The following is a 15,910-nucleotide window of genomic DNA, read 5'->3' as shown; positions in this document are numbered from 1 at the left end:
TGATTTTAAGTACATCATTATGCTCTATAGCTTTGCTGTGGGAGCAACAACAGTATAAACATGTAGAAGATCACCCGTTTTTCTCCTGTTGGGGAAAAACTGACATTTAAATTATTCTACAAGCTTTGTTATGTCACTGACTGAAAATTTGTCTTTCTGATCACATTGTGTGGTTCCAGAACATCTCCATACTCCCCGCACAGAAGGGATTTGAAATTCGTGGGGGTGGGGGAGGTCTCAAAGGCCAAAAACTTTTTCCAGAGGGGTGGGGGTCATTTGGTATGGATAATTTATGGAACTACAGTGTACACATTGAGAGAGATGACCATTATGCATCACTTTCTATTACGAACACAGTCATACAGCTAAATAACACATCAAAGACAATCCTTATGATGATAAAATCTTTGCACGCAAGCTGTGTTAGTGTGTAGTATTGATGACTTGGCTAACTTACTGTGAACACCCAGTTTCCATTATCCAGATCATAATCAAGAAAGCTGGCTCCAAGCTTTGCTGTGGCATTTTCAACTCTCTTTTGCCATCCAAGAAGGTTCAGTCTTTCTGGACTCTGTGAATAAGTCATGCACAACACAAAATCAGGCTGGGAAACTTGCTAACTCATACTCTTTTAACAAAAGACTTTTTGCCTTGGATATGCAATGTAATTGCATCATGCTGCTTTAAAAGTTAGGTTTCATGTTACCAGTAAATGTTGTTATTTACTGTTATTTACAAACACAAAATGAGCATGCATAGCTGCATAGCTGCATGCTTAAAAGGACAACATTGACAACTGTCCAAAAGCAAATATGGGACTGGAAATCAAAGGTTTCTACATCAGTGCACTTGAAACTTGAAAAGAAAATATGAAGAATCTCTCATAATACAATAAAATGAAGACACTTTCAATTTTCAAATGAATCAATTTGCATAAATGTATTTGAATGAAAGAAGCTTTAATTGCATGATCATAAATTTATTTCCCTTGATTTATAGAACGTAACATTTCTAACTTACTGTGATTGGCTTGTGTGAAGTCTTGTCATTTGGCCAGACTTTCTCCAAAGTGATTTCAGCTTTTTTGTTCAGTTCCTCCCCAACGGGTGGCTTGTTAGGATATGTGTCAGGATAAACTTCTATCTCACGGCGCCTGAAGAATACTAATGAAGACAAAAAATTTAATTTGTGAAATATAATTATAAGAAACTACATTGAATAGTACCACTTGTGTGCACTACAGCACCTACATGTACATGTATGTACACTGTAACAGGCATGTAAACTGCATGTACTACACTCATTTTACACAACATGTAACTTGAATCAACTACTATTCTATTTCAGTTCTGGATAAGGCCTCAGCCTTTTTGAAAACTAACAGTTTTTTTCAGCGTACAGTGTAGACTCAGTTACAACTTCAGGAATCAACCATAGCTGGCACAAAATGGAAAATATATGTACCTATTTTCCGATACGCCCCCTCGCCGCTCCCCCGCCCCCCCGCGCCGGCGCACTCACTCCTTGTTCGCGTCGGCCCGCCACGTGGTCGTCCGCCCCCCTCCCTGCGCTCCGGCCCTCCCGCGCCTCCGTCCCCGACTCCCCCTTCCGTCTGCTCTGTCCCCCCGGCCGTTCCGTGTGCACTTCGGGTCCGGCCGTCCCCACGCCGTCGGTCCGCCCCCCCCCCCCCCCGGTCTCTCCGCCCCCCCGGTACATGAATTTAAAAGATATTCATGATGGCAAATGATAAGCTCAGTATACAAATGTATGTAGACACACGAGTCTTCCGTAACTCAGTGACAAATGTGTCCAACTGGTGTCTGAAAGGTCGTGGGGTTTAACTCCTATCAGAAGAACTCTGTATTTGTTCTCTGAGTGGCTTGTACACTGTATCACTGACTAAAAAGTATTTTTTTGACAAGTTTGTGTACAGTGTACCACTCTTATTTCTTACAAGGGACTCTCAATGCTAGAAGAGTTGATCAGCAAAAAGTGGCCATGACATGCGGCACACTCACCAATCTCATCCAAGTTCAGACCAGCCACATTGGTCCTGCCGTAAAACTTAACCTTGCCATAACCTTCTCGTCCAACAACAAAGTCGTCAACAAACACATCCCCATTGCTGTCAATCTTCTGGTTGAGTTCTGTCAGTGGAGGTATGGTGTAATATTCTGATCTGAAGTGATAAAATTAAAATTATTATATAGTTGGGGACAAAACATTCAAAATATCATGAGCAAAAAGATTTCACACAACACACCATTGTCATTAAAAACAATTAACAAACATGCACATATACATATAATTATATGGTACTTGTACATGCTATAAAGCTTTGCAACAAAAAATTAAACAAACAGCCTTTTTCCTCTCATTACATGTGGATACCAGAAATATTATTAGAGCAACTTTCATAATTTTATGACCTTTTTAACGAGCTACATTGTAGAAGGAAGCAATTTGATTTGCCTTGAAGCAAACAGAGGCCAACAGCCATGGATTTTGATAATTTTAGCGAATACTGTACGCAAAGCAAAGCGAACGGATTGTGAGTAGCCTCTTTCACATTATTTGCTTTGCAGCATTCTGATAGGTCAGTCAAACAAATCTCCATATTATTAAGGGATACTTTTAGCAGGAAAACATGTAAAGCTTGTTTCAAATAAGATGCAAACACTGGGGAAAACAATTATTTTTCAAGGTGATGATGAAACTCACTTTTTAAACCATGTGTCACTAAAATAAAATTAATTCTGGATAGACCATGCTATTTTGAACATGTACAGTACATGTAAAGTAAAACAACCAATCTGGGACATTGAACATATATTTCTGTGGAGTTATGTTATCAATCAAGATCTCAGACTTTTCTGGAGTGAGAGAAAAATCGAACATGCAGAAAGATATCTCTATAACAACACAACACCACCTCCTTTGCAAGTTTAGCTGGACATTTAATAAAATTCAAACCTGAACTTGAAAACAAGTCATACAATTAATTATTGTGGATATTCTCACCTTCTTAGAATTACACCACACAATTCGCTAGTCTGAGAAGAGCCATCTTCAACAACCAAAGAACTCCTTAAGCTTTCCTCATCTTCTTCTCTCCTTGTTATGCGACGGACATTCAACTCTGAGATAGTAGTGTCTGCAGATTCATGTCCTGTAGCACGTGAGAACCTCACTCCCATTGGACTGACTCCGTCACTAGTATTGACCCTGTCGTCAGCAGCTTTGCCACTATCCTCGTTTTCAACGGCAACAGTGGAGCTCCTCATAGGTGATGTACCTTGTGATGGGGGAGGGGAGGGAGGGAAAGGTGAGCTGGTCACTGCTAAGTCGTCATCTCCCTCCAAGGAATGAAGTTTGACTCTGGTAGTGTCAACAGTTGACAAGGGTGAATCCTGGAAAGATGAAACAACACAAGATAATACTGTTGATAAAGTACTTCATACAACGTTTTGATTACATAATAATGCAAGCCTTAAGTGGTTTGCAGCCTCAGGTACATCAGATTATGCAAACATCTGTGCACATTTTCTTCCTTTTTTTGTTGCTGCTTGGATGAAAGTAAACAATTTCTCCAGGCAATAGTTAACTTATATGTTCTGTCCTTTCTTAATTTTAGTAAATTTGTCAGTAGAATGAAGGTCAATTTCTTTACTTTCTCCAGATTACAAGACTGCAAAACCTGAGGTAAATTAACATCTACCCCAGTGTTTCATGTACAATCTTCTCTTTTTTTGAACACCTTTTACTTTGAACTCCTTTTCAATGTTGTTGTGCATTAAACAATCAAACAGCTCAAAGAAGTAACTTTATTCTCTAAATTCAGTAATTTACAATGCATTACACACCTCTCTGCCTGACTTGGGTTTTAAAACAAGTTTCTTGATGTTCTTCCTTGGCACAAATGTGTCAGGACTTAATCCTGAGTCTTCTTCCAGACCTTCAAACAGCTTGGACTGCAAAATATTACAACACAAGTTAAACATACAACAATGAAAGTTCAACAGCAAAATAATATCACAATGTTTTAAATTTTTACTTAAAAATCACAAAATCGCAAAGAGTAAAAATAAAGTTAAAAAGAAAAGCAATCGTCTTGGCTAGACTAACCTTATTCATAGTGTGGTTATTGATTGGTCTTGGTTTTATTCTTGCTGCAGGGCGAGGAGACACCTGGCAAAAAGAGTGGAAACAAAACAATAGATTTAACTTTTTTCTCAATTAAATAAATAACATGTTCAAATTTATTTACCACACCAAATAACAAGTATAATTTATTTTAGTTTAGACTAAAATGGTCTACACTTTATGACACATAGCACCCAACCTTGTAGTGTGATGGAGTGGTGGAGGTCCTAGTCAGTGAAGTTGATGTAGAACTTGACCCTCTCTCGGGCCTGGTCTTCTCCTGAGAAATTAACAACAAATTAAAAACATTTTGTTACACCTACTTCAGTCTGGTTGCTTTTATTTATAAAAAATAATGGTTAAGGTAAAGTAACCTTTGAGCCCAGCTAAATGGAGTTTATTGTCAGAAGCAAGAAGCGACTGGCAGCACTAATCCATCAAGCTTCATATACCCCTAGCCTTGTCAGGTTGCCCTTTGCTAACAGTTTGTTGGTACAAATGTGTGGGAGGAACATTTTGATGCTATCGTCTTGTTCTAGGGAACCCAGTCAGTGCAGGATTGTAGCTAAGAAAACACTAACTAAAGCCAGCTCATCAACAAGCCTAGCTGGCTTTTCTGGCCTTGGCAGCTCTAAAAGTTTTCCTAAGTCTTTGTTTTCATGTGAAATTTCAGCCGGATTTAAGTTCTTTTTCAGCTAGTGAAATTAGCTGGCAGCTGGCCCTTAGCAACATCCCTGTCAGTGCAGAAACCTAGACCTCTTAATCCCAAATCCAACAGCTTAGCAATAATGCCACTGTGCTTACCATGAAACATAAAAATGGGAAGCCTCAAGCCAAGTGGCACATAATGCCGGAGCTTATCCCGGTTTCAATAGCATTAATCAGCTAGGAATATTTCTACTCCTCCCTGGATGGGATGCTAGTCCATCGCAGGGTACCCCCACCCACCCCCACCCAGCATTATTTCCCTGGTACACATTTATACACATGGGTGAAGAGAGGCACTGTAAGAGCAGTGTCTTACCCAACAACACAACACAGCGTAGTCCAGGGCGCTAACCATTAGGCCACCGCGCCTCTCACAAGCACATAATTTTTATAGCAAGGTGCAAATAGGTATGTATCAATTACCTTTTCCACTTACCAGTAATGAATTACGAAAGAGAGGTGAATCACCAAATGGTGAGTTGGACAGGATCAGAAGTTGCTGCTCCAGTAGCTGTTGCTGTTGTTGTTGTTGTAAAGCATTCAGTGCTGTATTCTGGTTGCTGTTAGATTGAAAACAAGGAAATTATTGTTATCAAATATACAATGTACCTCTACAAAGTGCACAGGTCTCAAATCCTAAATAAATATTGGTTTGAAACAAAAAAAATAAAGGAAAGGGACATTTCCTTCTTATTACAGTTAAACCTCTTTACAACAACACATGTTTTATTACCAAATAGAAATCAGATTTAAATTACATAACGTAACATAATAATTATAACATGGGCACCCTCAGGCAGAATTAACTGGCCACGCGAAGAGGTGGCTGCTCTTGAGCTATTTTAAAACTTGAGTCAGAAATATTTATAACTGTAGCATTGTCAGGATGAAAAATCCTAGCCATTATAGAGAGGTTTTAATGTTTTTTTTTTTCCTTTTCTCAGGAAGGGGGAAACCCAGAGAAAGCTGCTACAATGAAAAATTGTTACAGAATTGGTACTCCTGGGTTGTCTTGTGGTAGAGTTCAGAGTTTGAGTTAAATCAAAGTAGAATGTAGTTTCCTTTAGTTAACTATTAAAAGATATCACTTTACCCTCCAAGAGCACTTAATCCAAGCCCGGTTGTTGGTTGAGAGCCCAAAGCTCCAAAGGCACCTGAATGGATAAATAAAAAGGAGAAAAAGCAGTGACCATTGGAAATAAATAATATATTTTGGCAGGGAAATCCCTGCCGTAAAATTGCTATAAATTTTAAATTATAAACAAATCAGTTACTGACCAGTTCCAAGCGTCCCGGTGCTCAGTCCTGTCCCTGTACCTAGGGGCCCTGTGGTTCCAAAGAGTCCTGTGCCAGCACTGTTACCAAACGCCGTCCCTGTGCCAAACCCAGTAGGTTTGGTACCAAACAAGCCTCCAGGCTGGCTTGTCGCAGCACTAAAAGCACTTGTCCCTAGACCAGTGCTGGCACCAAAGTTAAATCCTGTTTGCGGTTTATTCTGTGTACCAAACAAGCTGCCTGTTGTTCCAGTTGCTAGGCCTGCTAAAAAAAAAAAAACAGAAAGACGTTATTGTAGATGTTTCCTTACATGTATACCTGTATTCACCTAGGATATTGAAAATGTTCAATTGCCACACACATTACAAAATATTATGTAATGGAAAAATTGTATACTAGATACTTACTTCCAAATGGTTTGGTCCCAAAAGCTGTTGCCTGCTGCAAAGAATAAAATTCAGTTTTCAGACTTTAACATTGTAATCTGGTTCTAAAGTTAAGTCGGTAGATAAAAAAAGAAGTGTGTGACCGTTCAAATGGAAGCTACCGGTTTTGAGCAGTACTTTCATGTGGTACTGCCTATTATGCTTTACAAGACAATTCCAACTTTACGGTCTTTGGATGAAACCCTAGTATGTAACAATTCAAATGAAAGCTATTGAGCACTACCATACTTTCATGAATGTGACCGCCGACCAGTTTTGACCGCCGACCAGTTAGCTCAGTTGGTAGAACGCCGGACTGCCCTGCAGGAGGTCTAGGGTTCGTTGGGTACCAACACTCAGGGTCTTAAAATAACTGAGGAGAACTGCTGCCTTTGCAATACTGTATAACTTCTGCAAATGGTTAGATGTTCTAGTCTTCTCGGAAAAGGACGATAAACCGTAGGTCCCGTCTCCTGTATCTTCAGTGTTATATGTTATCAAGGGACGTAAAAGAACTCACACACTTATCACAAAGAGTAGGGCACGGAGTTCCCAGTGTTCTGGTCTGGCCTTGTTTCACGGGTTGGTGCTTCACATAGGGTTAACCTCATTGTGCCTTTTGTCCAAGAAAAATTACTATGAACTATGAACTATTGTGGTGCTGCCTATTATGCTTTACAGGATGATTCTAACTTTGAAGTCTGAGCAGTACTTTCCTATGGTATGGTTTATTATGATGTACACAGTAGTTCTAACTTTGAAGACTGTGGTCGAACCCTAATGTGCGACCATTCAAATGGAAGCTATTGAGCAGTACTTTTATGTGCTACTGTTTATTACACTGTCCAAGGTACACAAATCCTACCTGTTGTTGACCTAATCCAAACCCTGTTTGTCCAAATAGTCCACCTGTACCAGTCTGGGTTTGGCCAAAGCCTGTGCTTTGAGTTCCAAACAAACCAGTGCCAGCTGATGTCGTTGTTGCGCCAAACAGGCCAGTCTAAAGGTGAAGAAAATTGAACACATCACAAACAATGAACAATCACCTAACTGCTACAAGGGGCAAGCTTGAATATCTTTTATTTAAACAAACAAGAATTCAAAGGTCATCACAATGGCCAATTTGACTTTAATGCAACCTACGTCCAAACCAAAAGGATTATCATTTTTAGAAGCCAGTAATTCACAAGTATTATATGTTGCAGCAACTTCAGCGAAGATGACAGACAAGTTAACGTTTAAAAATGACCAAAAGAAAACACCCAAGGAAGGCGAGCTAAAAATCATGTCTGTCTACTTTCTTAAAGCTTGATGGCAACCCCGACTTAGTGAAACAATCATTGGTGCCAGCAATAAGCTATATTCAAGATAGCCACCACAATGGTTTTCATAATTGTAATGCAAATAAGCCATGTTGTCTGCTTTGGGGCAAACATTCACAGAAATGATGCCGTTTCTCAGGAAATCGGTTAGTCAAAATACTATTTGCACTAAAATCACATTTTAGAGCCAACTTATGGGATAACGATTTCATTATTTTAATAAGGTTAGTTTGAAAAGTTGCTCGATAGTTTGACTTGTTAATTTTGTAAGCCATTTTCTTTTTTTATGAAAGTGCCGAAAATGCGTAAAACTTAGAGTGTTTTTACCATAATACTGAAATCAAAGTACGCTACGAAAAAGTTATCAGACAAAAAATGAAACCAACTGAAAAGTGTCTATTTAAGCTTGTTTGCCCTCTTAGAAATCATGCGCCTAATTTGCATTATAAAGCAAAGTCAAACATGCTGGTTATCATAAATAAGGCCTATTTATACAGCAGAAAAAGCACTGATCATACCGTTTGTCCACTGGTACTCTGTCCAAAGAGACCTGTAGTAGTACCAAATCCTGAGCCGAATCCTGTTGAAGTTGTACTGGATGTCGGAGTACCAAACAGACCACCTGGCTTCTGACCAAATGCTCCTGGGGTTTGCTGTTGGCCAAACAGTCCAGTGGTTCCAGTGGAAGTGGCACCAAACAAGCTTCCTGGAAAAAGGCATAAAGAAAAAACTGTTACAGGTAAAATGTAAAATTAATGTAGTTTTACAGCCATAGAGTAATACTTGGTGTAAACTTGTCAAGACAATCATGAAGAAACATGATGTACATTGTACTACTGGTACATGAATGTAAGGTTACAGTACACTCCATAAAAAAATCTAATTGGTAATAAAAGTGACTTTCCCTTTCTAGGAGGTTACTGACTTTCTAGGGATTTCCTCACCTGTTGTTCCAAATCCGGTGGTTGGTTTTTGTCCAATTAATGATGATGACGTGCCGAATCCTGAGGTCGAGGTATTTCCAAACAGACCTCCAGTGTTTGTGCCACTTGTAGACAAACCAGAAAAACCTGCTGTGCCAGCAGCTCCAGTTTTACGCCCAGCTTCGTAATCTTCCACTCTTAACTCCTGTTTATTAAAAAGAAAGCATATTATCTTGTTATAAATTTAGCAAAAAATCACATTACATGTACATCTGGAGGAAACCCAGTACAAATGCACTGTAGAACAAAACTCAGAAAACAATAAAAATAAATAAAGCAAATAAAAGAGGCAAAAAGGTAAAGTCTGCGTTCGAGCTTAGTGGCTTTTTCCAGTATCAGTAGCACGAAGCGACTAGGAGAACTTCTACTCCTCCCTGGATGGGGCGCTAGTCCATCACAGGGTTAAATTTGCCAGTAGCCAAATATACAGCTGGGTGGAGAGAGGCACCATGAAAGTAAAGTGTCTTGCCCAAGAACACAACACAGTGACTCTGGCCAGGGCTTGAACCCGGACGCTTAATCTGAAGTCCAGTACGCCAATCATTAGGCCACCTGGCCTCCCACAAAGCAAATATTTATAGTGTGCACATAAAGTTTTTTTCCAGTAAAAAAAAAATGAAACAATACAGCCATTTCAATGGCCCAAATAACATTTCTTAATGAAGAGTCTAAGTTGACCCTGTGGCCTCTAAATCCTGCAAGGGGTGTAAGAGTCTAAGTTGACCCTGTGGCCTCTATTCCTGCAAGGGGTGTATCTTGCAATACACTGTAAGTGCTGTAACATAAAGTAAAGAAGCGCTGTTGGCTATGTGCCCCCTCACTGTGCCGGCAATGAAAGATGATGAACCGTGCTAAACTATAATAAAAGGGTTGGTTCATGTCTCACCTCCATACTCTTCTTCTCGTAATTTGACATGACAGTAATGCACTGATGTCTGACGCTGATGTTGGTGGTGATGCCATTCTTGACCATGGAATCAGTTCCTTGGACAACCTGAAGGAAAAACATTGCCTTACACTCAAATGTCTGCTCTACATTGTGCAACTAGCAAAAAACATGGTGTACATCCTTATCATAAATTTACTGTAGCAAAAACAAACTTTACTGATAAATGTAGTTGTCATAAATCATTTTTGTGTGTTGTTCACAGGAACTCAAAGTGATACACAAAAATACTTACACTAAACTTCACTGGTGTCCCTGTGCCTGCAGTACCTGAAGCACCAAGTATTCCTGTGAAATAAAACATACCTGGTCAGCGTAAGGAAATGTTAACAAAATATATTCACGATACAGAGCAAATTCTGAACACCCAAGTGCATTCAAAAACTGATGGGACAAAACAAAAGTGAGGTCGGACATCATATTACAGTATCGCTCGATATGTGAACCTGCTAATTTAATGTATTGTCAATGCAGAACATCACTGTTTGCACTGGAAAGCAAACAACTGTCCGACCACAGTTGGAATTTCATCGGACATTGACAAATTGTGGTCGCCAAGTGTCCGATGTCAGACTCTTATTCACAGCCGTATAGGGCAGCGAAAATTATCAACAACATGTACAGTCGGGGGAACAGGTGCCAGTTGATGCCAGTTGATGCAGTTGGTGCCAGTTGATGGCGGTTTTCATCCCAGAAGTTGCTAAGCAACCTTACATACGAAGGCTTTCAGAGTACCTGTGAGCTCTTACGCTAGTTTTTGATTGGATAAAATAATTCAGAAATTCTTCAAGCGCTTCAACAAAGATTTGCCAAAACTGGCAGTTATTTGATTTTCCCCAACTGTGTAGGAGAGATTGTCTTGATGTACAGTAGCACCAAATTCTCACAACTAACATTAGCAGCAATATATGATATTCAGTAAGGAGAATTTTTATTTTGAGCCTGGGGTTCAAAGGGTCAGTTTGTTAATTTGACCTTGAAAACCTGGTGTAGCTGTGGCAGTGGTCTTTTGTCCAAACAGTGAGGAGGTCTGCTGACCTGATCCTCCAAACAGACCAGTCCCCTTGTTTGCAGTTGAACCAAACAGACTGGAGCCTAGAAAGAACAAAATCGAGATAATAAGACGAGACAGGATAGCAGGATAAGGACTGTGTACTGTACAAGGAGGATAAGCAATAAAAGGTATCAACATGAATGCAGCACATTACATAATAGCAACTTAGCTAACAATAAAACAAAAGACTGGGTTCCCAAATGAATAACTAAAGGTGATGCATGCATACTTTCCAGGACCAATAGTCTTTTCCAGGACTTTCCAGTCCTGGAAAGTACCAAAATAAAATTCCAGTACTTTCCAGGTTTTCCAGGACCTGTACAAACCCTGTACATCACGTGAAGACGAAAGCTGTTTAATTACTCACCAGTTGTTCCAAATCCTGTCGATGTTCCAGTACCAAAAGTTGATGTTTGGCCAGGTGTCTGAAAGACACTTGTTCCTGTGCTGCTTTTTGCTGTGTTACCAAACAAACCTGTTCCACTTGAACCAAAACCACCAAATGAAGCTGTTTGAACAGTGCAAAAAGTAAGTTAAATAACCAATGATTATCAAAGTTTTGATAGCTAGCATGAAACAACTACAGCTATTGTTATTCTACTACTCCCTTGATCAGTTGCTACATGTAGTTTGTTGCAAGTTACATTTATCCCCTGGCAATTTTGTCATGTTGTCCCAAATTGCTCGTACTTAATTATTTGTGAACTTGGTGAAGAGATTTTGTGATTATGGTATCATGCCCAACTACAGAACATATAATGACGTCCTCAGCAGGGGTTTGATCCCAAACAGCCCAAATCCTGAGACCAACTTGCTTTCCATTTGGTTCTTCCAACTCCTACAGGAAATCTGCAAGGCAATGGATCCTTTGCACCTAACACAGGGCTCGAGACTAACGGTAGCCAACTAGCCCTACTAAAATTTAAGTTTTGGCTACCAGGTTTAGCATTCCTACTAGCCATTTGGCTAGTGAAAAACTCGGAAAAGTCAACTGTTCTTGATAGAAATCAATATACCCGACTAGTGAAAAATTACTTTTGGCTAGTAAAATCTGACATGTCACTAGCCAGTAAACCAGTGAGTTAAAAAGTTAGTCTCAAGCCCTGGAACAGTCACATGGTACAACATCCGCCACGTTGAAGAGCAAGCTATGTGTGGGACATTCAAAACAAAGGGACTACAACCAGTCAAGCTGGATTCTTCTTTGTTTTGGAAGTCACAGTGTGCGTACTCAGCTTGTCCTCTAGCAAGGTGGATCATTTTGTACCATGTTTCTGTTATCTGCAGAAGGCCCATTAAAGATGAATTCCAGTCCGTACTGCGCAATCTCGGCTGCAATGTTTATGTGAGCCCACCACGAAGAAATGTTTACAAGCAAAACTAAAAATTCCGCGACAAACTTACCTTTTTCTTCATTATTAACGCCAGATATCCTTGCAGAACAAATAATAACGAGTAGAAGAACCTTGACGCTATTTCAAACCGACGTTTCAGCTCATCGGAAACTCTTGAACGTAACGAACTGTAATGGCGGACGAAAAAACTTCATGTATGCTGTCACCGAAGTGTAACGTTTCAACGAATTCAAAACAAAAACGAAAACAAACCCCGAGTCTGCGCAGTACGGACTGGAAATCATCTTTAAATATTTGAAGCATAAACTGAAAGGTTAATTGTAATAACACTGCACTTACATTGAGATGTTGGTTGCTGTCCAAAGATACTGCCAGTAGTTGTTCCACCAAATAAACTTCCTCCTGTGCTTGTGGCTGTGCTTCCAAACAATCCACTGGTACCAGAGCTCTGAGGTTGATTGAACGTACTGCCAAAGCCTGTCTGAGTCTTTCCAAACAGACTTGTACCAAGACCTGAAGAAAGATGAACATTATTAACTTTCGAAACCTTAGCAACGATGAATTCTTCATTTTCTCATTAAAAGCATCAAGCCAGGTCTTGAGAATAAAGCACCTGATCATCTCAAAAAGAAGTCTGGAAAAGATAATCAAATTCTCCCAAGGTGAAATGTTAGAAATAAATGGAAAGAGTAAGGAGAATTTCAAGCTTGAAATAAAGAATAGACACCAGAAGAGATTCACAATTTGAGTTGTGTTGTCAAGCCCGCATGTAAGTTTTGTTAACATGTATTGAAGCTTATAATGAAAGAACACCATGTACAGTGTATGAAACAGGAAGGAACAGAAGTTTGACAAAGCGGTAAAAATGTAAGTGTACATGTGTAAACAGCAACCTGAAGCATTTGAGGAAATTATCAGAGACAACCTTTTGGGCATCTTGTTATAAGAATTTGTCCAAAAGTCAAGACAAAAGACATGTTATGAGCTCAGATTCAAAATGTACCCGGTAGTTGACAGTGTTCTCACCGATCCTGGTGGAGTTTTATATACAGTTATGTGACTGGTTGTTGATTGAATGACTGAGTGATTTACGTGTGCATCAGTGATTTCCAAAAACCAACCTGAGCTCGCACCAAACTGTGTTGTGGTGTTCTGACTTCCAAAAGCTGTGAACAAATCAGTCACGTTAACATCTACACGTACATGTACTGTCAAGAAGACATTTCCCATGGCAAGATTCTTTTTTTGAAAAATTCATCGACCTTTTAATAACGGAAAGTTTTATTTGGGAATTGGTACTTTTGTCTGAAGAAATCTCTGTCAACCTTTAAAGCTATATATGTTGATTATTCCAAGAACTTGGATGAAGACGAGCATATTAACTAAAAAGCCAAAAGAATCCCAAGAAAACAGATATTTCTGGGAAAATTATTATCACATTTTCATGAAAATCAGATTTTGATTTTAAAACTGAAAGAGCCAAAACTGTAATAGAAGCTCCAATATTCAATTCTGTATTATCCAGGCTGGATAATCTTTCTATACTTGTTTACCTCGCATGTACATGTATAAAAGCTGTCAGTTACAATGTAAAGCAATGCATATTTGTGGTTCGTTAAGAATTTATACATAAGCCTGAGCTTAGACTTAGACTTAACTTAGCGATCATACATACTTGTTCCTGTTCCAAAGCTGCTGCCAGTGCCAAAAGGTGTATTCGTCGAAGATCCAAACATTTTTATAGCTGATAAACACAATCTGAGCTAAAAGTCGGTTGTAATAGCTTCAGATAAATGGCGAATTGATCAACTTCGTTGACGTTCAACACGTGTGAGAACAAGGAATAGTTCAGATGATGATATCCGCTTTGCAATCCATTATAACAAACACTGTTGTGAAGCAGTGGTCTTCCTGAATGTGAGGGTACTCAATCCAGACTCTTTTTATAGCTAAGCAACAGTATTTTTGGAATATTACAAGGTACAAGTACAGGAAAACACGAACTGGTTTGAACCACAATCTTCCAGTACGCGCCAAGACAGTTCCCACAATGCACTATGAGCGCGGTACTTACTTCGTGTACTCTACTTTATAGTGTCACAGAATTTTTGTCCCTTTCGTTTGGCGGGAGAACATGGGAAGAAATTCGACGATTATACAAAATCTGAGAAAAAGAGGGTTTACGTTTCTATTTGTAGTCAACAAAATTTACGAAGAAACGCATAGAGCTAAAAGAGTGGTCTTCCGTATTTTACATTTGCCCCAAGGAAAGGTTGCAGTCCTGTTGCAGGGGCGGATCCAAGGGGGGGGGGGGGGTGGATTGGGTGGCTAGCCACCCCCTTGATCCACCAGAAAAATGAAAATAAACCTATTGAAAAAGAAAATAAGGACAATGTCCATCCACCTTTTATAGTCAGTCATCTTATTTTAAAAAATTAGATTCATTTTAGCTTTCAAGAGTTGTTTTAGCCTTGTTGGAATGATTTTCTTCTCCATTTACATCTTTTTTAGCCTGTTTTCTCACCGTTTTTTCGCATCGAAGTGATTTCACAAGCGAGCGTGAGTGATTTCACTGAACGGTCACTTTGCGAAGGGCTAAAAATTTCCACGCATTTGGGTGGGCAGAAAAAAACATATCTGTTCTTTCCTGTAAGTTCGTGGCCTTTGAGAACTATATTTTTTTTTCTCCAAAATATAACTCAAAGTAAGTTGAGGAAAGAATATTTTGCCAAATTATCAAGGAAAAACATGGGTTTAGTAACTTAATTGACAACTGTATAAAGCTGCAGAAACCAGGTCTAAGAGGCTTCAACTTTTCAAAATTTTCTGAGGGGGGCATGCCCCCAGACCCCCCCTAGGGGGATGGAGCCTACAGCTCCATGAAATATGGGCCTCAGACCCAAAATAATTTGCACTCCCACTTTCAAAAAACTGCCTGAAAGCCTCAAAACCCCCTCCCCCATTAATAAACTGGGGCTTGAACAATATAGTAAAGAAAAATATTGGTAAACAGCCACCCCCTTTTGAAAAATCCTGAATCCGCCCCTGTGTTGGGAAAAATTGGATCTTACCGGTGTAACGGCGGATTTCGTCCCCCTAGACCAAATCTGCTAGCGAATATGATCCCTCCCCCCCCCCCCCCCCCCCCGCCATAGCGGATTTGGTCTCCCCTACCAAAACTTTTATTTTTGGGGTTCAGTCTAATCATGCTCGGTAATTTATTCTATTTGCAACACACAATTCCTAACAAAACATAAAAAGAAACGCAAAACTTTTGCTAATTCAACCACGTTTATTCTAATAAACACAACTTTAATAATACAATGATTATGCAGTTTTGTTTTCTCGAACAATTTTCGAACGATTCGGATCAGATCAGAGACGAATCAGAGTCATGATAGCAATAGCTCAAAACTTGCTCTCTCTTTTTCGTTGACGAACCCAAGTGTACGGAAAATTTGATTACTTTTTCACTCGTAATATGAGTTTTGCTGGGGGACCAAATTCGCAAGGCCGGACCAAATCTGCTAGCGAATATGGTCCGGGGGGAACAACTCCAAGAGGACCAAATCCGCTAGGACACCGGTAATAGCTGGTAATGGGCTCCTGATCTTACGCAACGGTTGAAACTCTACTGCTTTTGGGCAATGAAATTTTCTGGGTCAGTAATGCTCAACTGAACAGAAATTATGAGAAAAG

The 15,910-nt window shown here is 39.6% G+C and overlaps 1 protein-coding gene across 3 annotated transcripts in view; it reads right to left on the bottom strand.

The window, feature by feature from the left end:
• LOC144654677 (nuclear pore complex protein Nup98-Nup96-like) overlaps positions 1 to 14,254 on the bottom strand; it is a 29,842-nt gene extending 15,588 nt beyond the window's left edge. Inside the window, exons 1-21 of one of the 3 annotated variants that reach the window (XM_078514878.1) lie at positions 13,887 to 14,254; positions 13,333 to 13,377; positions 12,551 to 12,724; positions 11,224 to 11,364; positions 10,778 to 10,897; positions 10,038 to 10,090; positions 9,743 to 9,850; positions 8,818 to 9,001; positions 8,392 to 8,579; positions 7,417 to 7,551; positions 6,534 to 6,567; positions 6,130 to 6,390; positions 5,945 to 6,005; positions 5,288 to 5,411; positions 4,343 to 4,423; positions 4,126 to 4,188; positions 3,864 to 3,971; positions 3,022 to 3,410; positions 2,019 to 2,179; positions 1,021 to 1,163; positions 458 to 571 (exon numbers count right to left, since the gene is read on the bottom strand). In XM_078514878.1, the coding sequence (XP_078371004.1) occupies positions 458 to 571; positions 1,021 to 1,163; positions 2,019 to 2,179; positions 3,022 to 3,410; positions 3,864 to 3,971; positions 4,126 to 4,188; positions 4,343 to 4,423; positions 5,288 to 5,411; positions 5,945 to 6,005; positions 6,130 to 6,390; positions 6,534 to 6,567; positions 7,417 to 7,551; positions 8,392 to 8,579; positions 8,818 to 9,001; positions 9,743 to 9,850; positions 10,038 to 10,090; positions 10,778 to 10,897; positions 11,224 to 11,364; positions 12,551 to 12,724; positions 13,333 to 13,377; positions 13,887 to 13,947 (2,748 nt within the window). In that variant the 5' untranslated portion in view covers positions 13,948 to 14,254. The remainder of the gene's footprint in view (positions 1 to 457; positions 572 to 1,020; positions 1,164 to 2,018; positions 2,180 to 3,021; positions 3,411 to 3,863; positions 3,972 to 4,125; positions 4,189 to 4,342; positions 4,424 to 5,287; positions 5,412 to 5,944; positions 6,006 to 6,129; positions 6,391 to 6,533; positions 6,568 to 7,416; positions 7,552 to 8,391; positions 8,580 to 8,817; positions 9,002 to 9,742; positions 9,851 to 10,037; positions 10,091 to 10,777; positions 10,898 to 11,223; positions 11,365 to 12,550; positions 12,725 to 13,332; positions 13,378 to 13,886) is intronic. The other 2 variants (XM_078514880.1, XM_078514881.1) reach the window with 2 other exon arrangements.
• Positions 14,255 to 15,910: the final 1,656 nt, after the last annotated feature.

The sequence above is a fragment of the Oculina patagonica genome, chromosome 5 (genome assembly GCF_052425735.1).
Source record: "Oculina patagonica isolate OP01 chromosome 5, crgOcupat, whole genome shotgun sequence".
Classification (NCBI taxonomy): Eukaryota; Metazoa; Cnidaria; class Anthozoa; order Scleractinia; family Oculinidae; genus Oculina; species Oculina patagonica.
The sequence above is the reverse complement of the archived record's forward strand: the minus strand, read 5'-3'. Positions and strand labels throughout refer to the sequence as shown.